At 38.2% G+C, this 7,823-nt stretch overlaps 1 protein-coding gene across 1 annotated transcript; it reads left to right on the top strand.

Moving 5' to 3' along the window:
• Positions 1 to 2,875: 2,875 nt before the first annotated feature.
• parapinopsina (parapinopsin a) lies at positions 2,876 to 6,290 on the top strand. The gene is made up of 4 exons (XM_088916320.1): positions 2,876 to 3,155; positions 3,719 to 4,047; positions 4,923 to 5,165; positions 5,789 to 6,290. The coding sequence occupies exons 1-4, from the start codon at positions 2,888 to 2,890 to the stop codon at positions 5,915 to 5,917; spliced, it is 969 nt and encodes a 322-aa protein (XP_088772446.1). The 5' UTR covers positions 2,876 to 2,887; the 3' UTR covers positions 5,918 to 6,290.
• The last annotated feature ends 1,533 nt before the right edge of the window (positions 6,291 to 7,823 follow it).

The raw sequence follows: 7,823 nt of genomic DNA, 5'->3' as shown, positions 1-7,823 counted from the left end.
GAGTGTATGTTATTTTGGGGGACCAACAGGAGACCAGAATCAGACGAACGAAGGTTAGTAGGTGGAGAGTTAGAAGATATTATTGTTGATATTATGTTGGGTAGGTACTGAGGTGCCAAGCTTTTCGAGCTTTATAGGTCTGCATTAGGATTTTGAAGTGGACATGAAACCTGATATGAAGCAAGTGCAGGAACCCTAGTACAGTAGCGATCACTTGCATGTGACCTCATCAGGATCCTGGGTGCAGAATTCCAGACATACTAAAGTTTGTTTAATATGGATTTACCCCCACACTACACGATACTCCAGCAAGTTGGGTGTTGCAATAATCTATTCTAGCTTTTCTGCTACAGTCAGAGACAACATTGGACATAGTCTGGTAATATTTTGCAGATGAAAGAATGTTGTTTTTACAGTATTTTGCACATGTGAATCAAACATCAAATCGGGCTAAAATATCACCCTGAAATGCTTCAATTTAGATTGAAATCAAAGTACTGATAGGGTTACAGCATTGGCTTTAGATGGTTGATGGCAAGTGCTGAGAAGTCTGACTTCAGTCTTGTCTCGGTTTAAATGAAGAATATTTTGAGTCATCCAGGATTTTATGTCAGAGATGTAATTAGAGAGTGCAGAAACTGTTACTTCAGTGTCAGGTGTTTTTATGGATGTAGGTTTGAGTTTCATCAGCATAGAAATGATCATTCAGACCATGTGATTTTATTAACTGAACACAATTAATGCTGAATACTAGAGATCCCGGTATCGAGCACTGAGAAACACCAGACCTAAAGACACTAACTTCAGAACTGAAACCCCCAAGAGAGACAAAACGTCAGCAATCAATAAAATAAGAGCTGAACCATTTAAGAGCAATGTCAGAAACTCCAACACGTCTCAAGTCTCAAGGTGACTTAATGAACATATTAATCCAGTTAATATTCAATTAAAATAATTGATTGTAGTGAAATTTTATTAAGTGGATTGGAAGAACCGCTGGGCTGTACAGTATATTCATTTCCTGCAAAGACCATCAGCAACACAATTTCAGCATTCAAAACTTTCCCTTACATGAAGATTAAAATAGACACGTGCACTTCCTAATGGAAAACAGTTGTCTGGCTTTTATACATCTAGTCTCTAAACACACCACACATACAGCAGCACTAGTTCACTCGTGCACGCACATTCAGTACATACGGTCCGAAAATTGTGTCCTAAAGAGATACATGAGGTCTTTTGAGGAGCACTGGCTGGGGCATTTGTAATAAATCCTGTGATTATGGCTTTAATCTCAGTTACGAGAATGGTCTATATGTAACAACGCATGCAAAGATGTTACGTTAACACTTACAGCAACTTCGTTCATCTGGCCTGACTCTGCTAATCCAAACCAAAACAACAGATGTCCACATGGAATTCTATCTTGGCTTCACAGACCAAGTTTTTGTCCTTTTGTATTTTAAAATCGAAGAGCACTCACAATGTAAATGCATTTTGTTAGAGCTGGAAAATGGGGCCAAACAACATTGCATACAAAACACGTTTAAAGTTTAACTTTACTTATAAAATATAACTTTCATAATATACATAAATATAAGCTTATAGTTTTCTACTCGTTGCCTTTATATCAGTTATACATTTCATAGAAAAGTGACATTCATATAACGTCCATTAAGTTTGTTTATTAAATCATATACCGTATATTTATTAAATTATTTCGAAAGCCATTACCATTTTCTAAATCAGTCACGGCTACAGAGTCACAGCTGTGACTCCAAAGGTCTTCATGATCTGACTGCAATACATTGACAGCATCAGCTTTTCTGTGTAAAACTCTCCTTTAGCTAAATGATCTATCTTTAGGACTTCGGAACATGCATTACTGTTCTCATATTGCAGTTACCAGCTATTATGTAAAATGGAAGATGTGACTAGAGGGAATAAAATAAGTCTTGTTATTTTACAAAATAACTGGGACTGAAATTCAGCCATGAAATAGACCCATACCTCTCTTCCATTTCACTCCTGAGGCAAGGTGACCACAGAGTCAGGCATTTTTTTTTGCTTATGCAACATCCATTATGTATAAATATCCAGGTATTTTAAAAGAGCTTAGGCTTCCATGTTCCTGACCTTGAAAACATCTGAATATGTTATATAAGTAACATTATTCAACCTTAGGCGACTTCACACTTTTTCCACAAATACCAAGGATAGCCTTTCATCTAATTGTTCAGAAATCACCCTGATGAGTGCACTGTCACTGCAGAGAGGTCGGTCATACAGAGAAAAGATACACTCTTATTTCCACAAACAGAATTCCTACGTTTTAAAGTTCTTCCAGCATTTGCTGCATCTCTGAAAACAATTTTAAAAAATGACTTGAATTCATATATATTTAAATTTATTGCATTTGCTTCACAGGAAACACTTGAACGGGGGTATTTTAAATTAAAATATATAAAACCTTGACGAAGAAACCTTTCTTCAATGTGAAATCAAACATTGGGAGCACATCACACAATTATTTCAGTTGATTTTGTCAGCTGCAGACCATAATCAAGAAATGCAGAATCAGAGATCAATTAGAAAATTAGCTGGATGCATTACATTAACTGAAATCCGGATTGTAGGATTTACTCTAAGACCCTAAGGTGTGTCATATAATCTCCAGCATGTCACTTACATTGCTCCTGGAATTCATAAAAGGAAGTGCCAGAAGCGTTTTTGCTCCCAAGACAAGTTGTAGTGAACCTACATTTTTATTTTGCTTACATCCAGAATTTTTTTGCGATTCCTATCTCACATCATGGATGGTGCAACATTTTCTGCTGCTGCTCGAGTGAATTCAACTTCCCAGGATTCAGGCAAAGAAGAAATCCTGATGCCTAGAATTGGCTACACAATGTTAGCTATTATCATGGCAGTATTCTGCACTGCAGCTATCATCCTCAATGCTACCGTTATTCTGGTGACAATTCGTCACAGGCAGCTAAGACAGCCAATAAACTATTCTTTGGTGAATTTAGCAGTCGCTGACCTGGGTGTTACTGTGACTGGGGGGTCACTGACCGTGCTGACAAATGCAATGGGCTACTTCAGCCTAGGCAGAATAGGATGTGTAATTGAAGGATTTTCTGTGGCTTTTTTTGGTAAGTTGAATTTCATGAATTCACACAGCAGATGCAATAGTAATGAATGCAGCTTACATAGAGAACATCAGTTGATTAAGGCATGCCACATTAATTAATAGGCTGATTCATTATAAAAATACATAACAACTGCATTTATAGATCTGGTAGAGAAAGAATGACTAAGAAAGGAAATTTGCATAGTTATTTTCTTTATAAAATAATATAGTTCTTTAATTTTCTGATATGCCTTATTTAAAAAGAGGAGGTTTAAGAAAATGTACAATTATACACAGTACTGTATATATTTTTAAATGTGTGTGTGTTGTGTTATTAGATGTCCACCAAACATTCTACTTTTGGGTATTATTTAATATTATGCCAAATATGGCTGTTAAGAAGTTATGTTCATTAAAGTCACAAACCCATTGCACTATACAGACTTGATCTAACCTTTAAAATGTGTCTTTGCCCGGTACAAGCTACAGCAACATGTGTAGCTTTTGCTCTAATAAAAAGTATTTTCATTCTGCAGTTTGCACTTACTGTCTAACTAATTCTGATTGCGTGTAATCTGCTTGCAGGCATTGCGGGACTGTGCACTGTTGCAGTGATTGCAGTGGATCGCTTCATGGTGGTGTGCAAGCCCCTGGGAACAGTCATCTTTCGCACAAGACACGCTACGGTGGGGGTGGTGTTTTCCTGGGTATGGTCCTTCATTTGGAACACGCCCCCTCTGTTTGGCTGGGGCAGCTACCAGCTGGAGGGCGTGAAGACCTCCTGTGCCCCAGACTGGTACAGCAGAAACCCTGCCAACGTCTCCTTCATTATTTCTTACTTCACTTTGTGTTTCGCTGTGCCATTCACCATCATTGTGTTCTCATATTCACGTCTCCTGTGGACATTAAAAAAGGTAATTTTCTTTATCATTTATAGCTCATGCAGCAAGCTCACAATGACTTTCTTCCCCTTTAGCTGTATTTTGAAGTAAAGATAAGTATGGTATGAAGGCTTGCTGAGTAAATCAGAACGTTTTTATCTGCGTGTGGCTCTCCCTGTTTTTAAAGGGGTTTGCTTAGAAAGAGGAAAAAGATTATTTCAGACCATAATAAACTGCACTGAACACTGTATATAAAAGGCTTGGGGAAAAGCTGTCTCAGGATGCCCTGGCTGTTAGGAAAAAAATGAAAGATTAAAGCTTTAATATCTGGAGTATTGAAATCATTACCAATCTCTTACAAGTTTCTTTGAATAAAACAGGTATTTTTTCCAAGAATTGCTTAGATATGTTTTGTTTTGGCACAAACATAGGTTATAAGTAAATAGTTATTCAATTCAACGTTATTTGGCATTATACTTACACAGGTGCATAGTATAATGAAAAGTGTTTCTCATTAGTCTCTCAGACGCAGTACAGTATATACAGAACAGCAGACAAGACAATAGACAGTAAATACAATAACAATAACAATGTAAACAACGAGTATGGTACCAGTATGACAGGACCCATATCAGTTAAAAACTGTGCAAAAGTACACAAACAGAGCAAACAGTGCAAAATAATTAGGAAATGTGGCAAACAGCTGACTTTTCCAAGAGCACTATATGATTTGACATTTGGGAATACACAATACGAATGTATTTGTAAGTGCATCTGTTTGGTATACTGTCCATAATGATGTGCTGACTTTAATCAGGGTTAAATCTTCTCAAAGCCACAACCAAAGGCCAAACATACCCTGTCATTTTTAGGTTGTGTACCTAATTCTGAGCTTATTTCTGTCCCAGGTTTCCAGGCTTGGAGTAGCCAAAGGGGGCACCACTGCCAAGGCTGAGGTTCAGGTGACACGCATGGTTATTATAATGGTGCTGGCTTTCCTCATCTGCTGGCTCCCTTATGCAGCTTTCGCTATGACGGTGATTTTCAATCCGCAGATCGAGATAAACCCAATCATTGCCACTGTTCCGATGTACCTTGCTAAGAGCAGCACTGTCTACAACCCTCTCATCTACATTTTCATGAACAGACAGGTTAGTGCCTTACAGTACATCGCTCCAATGAGCAGTGGAGCTGAAGCCACGAACGCCTCTCTTCTTTTTTGGCAGCCTTTCACAATTAGAAGAGTCGCGAGCATTAAAACATTAAAGTCTCTAAACCCATTATTGCCCATTCATTTCACTTGGAAAAAGATAGAAAATGAAAGTGTGCCTCAAAAAGCTGAGAAAGGCTCAAAACTCAAACATCATGTCTCACACACCCGACAAAGGCTCAAAACTCAAACATCATGTCTCACACACCCGACAAAGGCTCCACAGCTCAAACATCATGTTTCATGCACCCAACAAAGGCTCCACAGCTCAAACATCATGTCTCACGCACCCAACAAAGGCTCCACAGCTCAAACATCATGTCTCATGCACCCAACAAAGGCTCCACAGCTCAAACATCATGTGTCACGCACCCAACAAAGGCTCCACAGCTCAAACATTGTGCCTCACACACCTGGAAAAGGCTCCACAGCTCAAACACTGTGCCTCACACACTTGAGAAAGGCACCACAGCTCAAGCACTGTGCCTTACATGCTGACCTATGCGAAATGTACATGACCTATATCACCTAAGGAGTATGTGATTCCTGTCTTTGATGCTGCAGTTTCGGGACTGTGCAGTGCCATTTTTGCTGTGTGGAAGAAATCCATGGGCCGAAGAACGTGAGGAACCAGAAGGAGACACCACCCTCTCCACTGTCAGCAAAAGTAATAATAAAGTTGCACCCACATAAAAAAAAACTATTTGAATTTAATTACTTTACTTTAGTGATATCCTACCACTCATTCTTCTAAATCTGTTCTTCAGCATATGATTTATCTAAAATTAATGAGAAGCAATTTTTAATTATGAGATTAATGCATTTTATAATGGAATTTAAATTCTGCACATTATAACAGCTAATGGATGCTATATTGTGGTTGTGAATGGGGTGGGTAACTTAGATTCCTTAAAAACCATTTGTTTAATCTAGCTTCTTAAATGAGACTGGATCTAAATCTTAAAACTATATGATGTGATTATATTTGTGTAATGATTATTTGTGTTTGTATTATTTACTGGTTGCATGCTTGACGTTCAGCATTAATAAAAGTTCTCTGTTTCTGATACATACCTTATTTTTGGCCTTTATGACCTCAATTATCTAAGTTTACCTTTGAAAAAGAGGGAATTATATCATAACTGCCAGTGACTAAATTGCGGTGTGGTCACAGAAGTCACAGACAATCACACGGGAAATCAAAATGAAGTGCAAAACAACTGTAAAATTACTAAAGTGCTCCAATGAACAAAAATGTTTCCAAAAGGAAGAGAAAACAGACAACAACAGAAAGTAGTCAAAACTGTAATTTTGCAGGGAGCTCACCAACAACAACTGTTTCCAACTGGGGCTTTTAAGAAAAACTATGCTGCTTTGGCACAGAACACAGACAAGTCTAGGTTACATTTACTACCAGATCTAAACAAAGAATACTCCACCAAGGGTATCAGATCAAAAACCCATATATCATAACTTTTTTAGCTCTACTGTATACAATTTCTTGCATTAGGAATTTGTCTTTTTGCATACCCCAGCTTGCTCTCCATGAGACACAGACAGGGAGAGAGAAGCTTGGGGTCAGAGCACAGGGTCAGCCATTGTACAGCACCCCTGGAGCAGTTGGGGTTGGGCTCAGGGGCCCAACAGAATAGGATTCCACTGCCGGCTGCAGGATTTGAACCGGCAACCTTCCAGCCACAGGCGCAGATCCTGAGCCACAGAGCCACCTCTCTAGGCTCTATCCTTAGCACACCTGATAGACAGGTAAGAATCCATTTGAACCAGTGGTGAGATATAGTCCAGATTACATCTGTGATCTTGAGACAAAACAGACAAACAGGAAACAACAAACACAGCACTTCAGATCATTGTGGACCTACTGTAAAACAACAGGTAACGCATAAGAAATCATGAAGACAAAAGTAAACACAATACACCAAGAAGAATAACAATAAAATAATATCAGCAACAGAGACGAGTCCACTTCTTTATATGCATTCTTAGCTGAAGATAACGAACATGGTTGTTGACAATGTGGAACAGTAGAACATTTAAAATGTGGAAGACCTCAAAGGAGGTCATATAATGAAGGCGTGAACCAGACCTTAGTCATACTGGTGCATTTTAATTTCATAATTAAAGTTTAATCGTACTTAATTTGATATTTTAAATGAAAAAAACTTTCACTCTTCCACCCACAATGATTTTAATCTTGGATCTTAAATTTGGATATTAAATAATTACCTAAACACACTACTCTTTAGGACATGCCTAGAAAGGAGTGTTCACTTCAGATCAGACAGTATGTTTTGGACAATGCAATCTAAACGTTATTCTGCCTCTTTCAAAAGACAGGGAAGTTCTTTAAGTCTGGTCACCAAGAAGCCTCTTTTTCCTACAGAGAAAGAATACTGAACTATTACCTACCACTTTCAGAAGGCATTCATTGTTAAGAGGCTTAATTCACAAACAGTTAGGCCCATCCAGATTCAAAGTCATATGAATGAAATGCAAAGTAGAAGTGACCGTGTGAATGTGATATGAGAGTCCCTGTTTGTGCCCTTGAATTGAATTTTATAATCACAAAGGTTTTACTTTA

This window comes from Atractosteus spatula, chromosome 5 (assembly GCF_055471065.1).
Source record: "Atractosteus spatula isolate fAtrSpa1 chromosome 5, fAtrSpa1.hap1, whole genome shotgun sequence".
Lineage (NCBI taxonomy): Eukaryota > Metazoa > Chordata > Actinopteri > Semionotiformes > Lepisosteidae > Atractosteus > Atractosteus spatula.
Note: the sequence above shows the minus strand (reverse complement) of the source record. Positions and strands in the feature narration are given on the sequence as shown.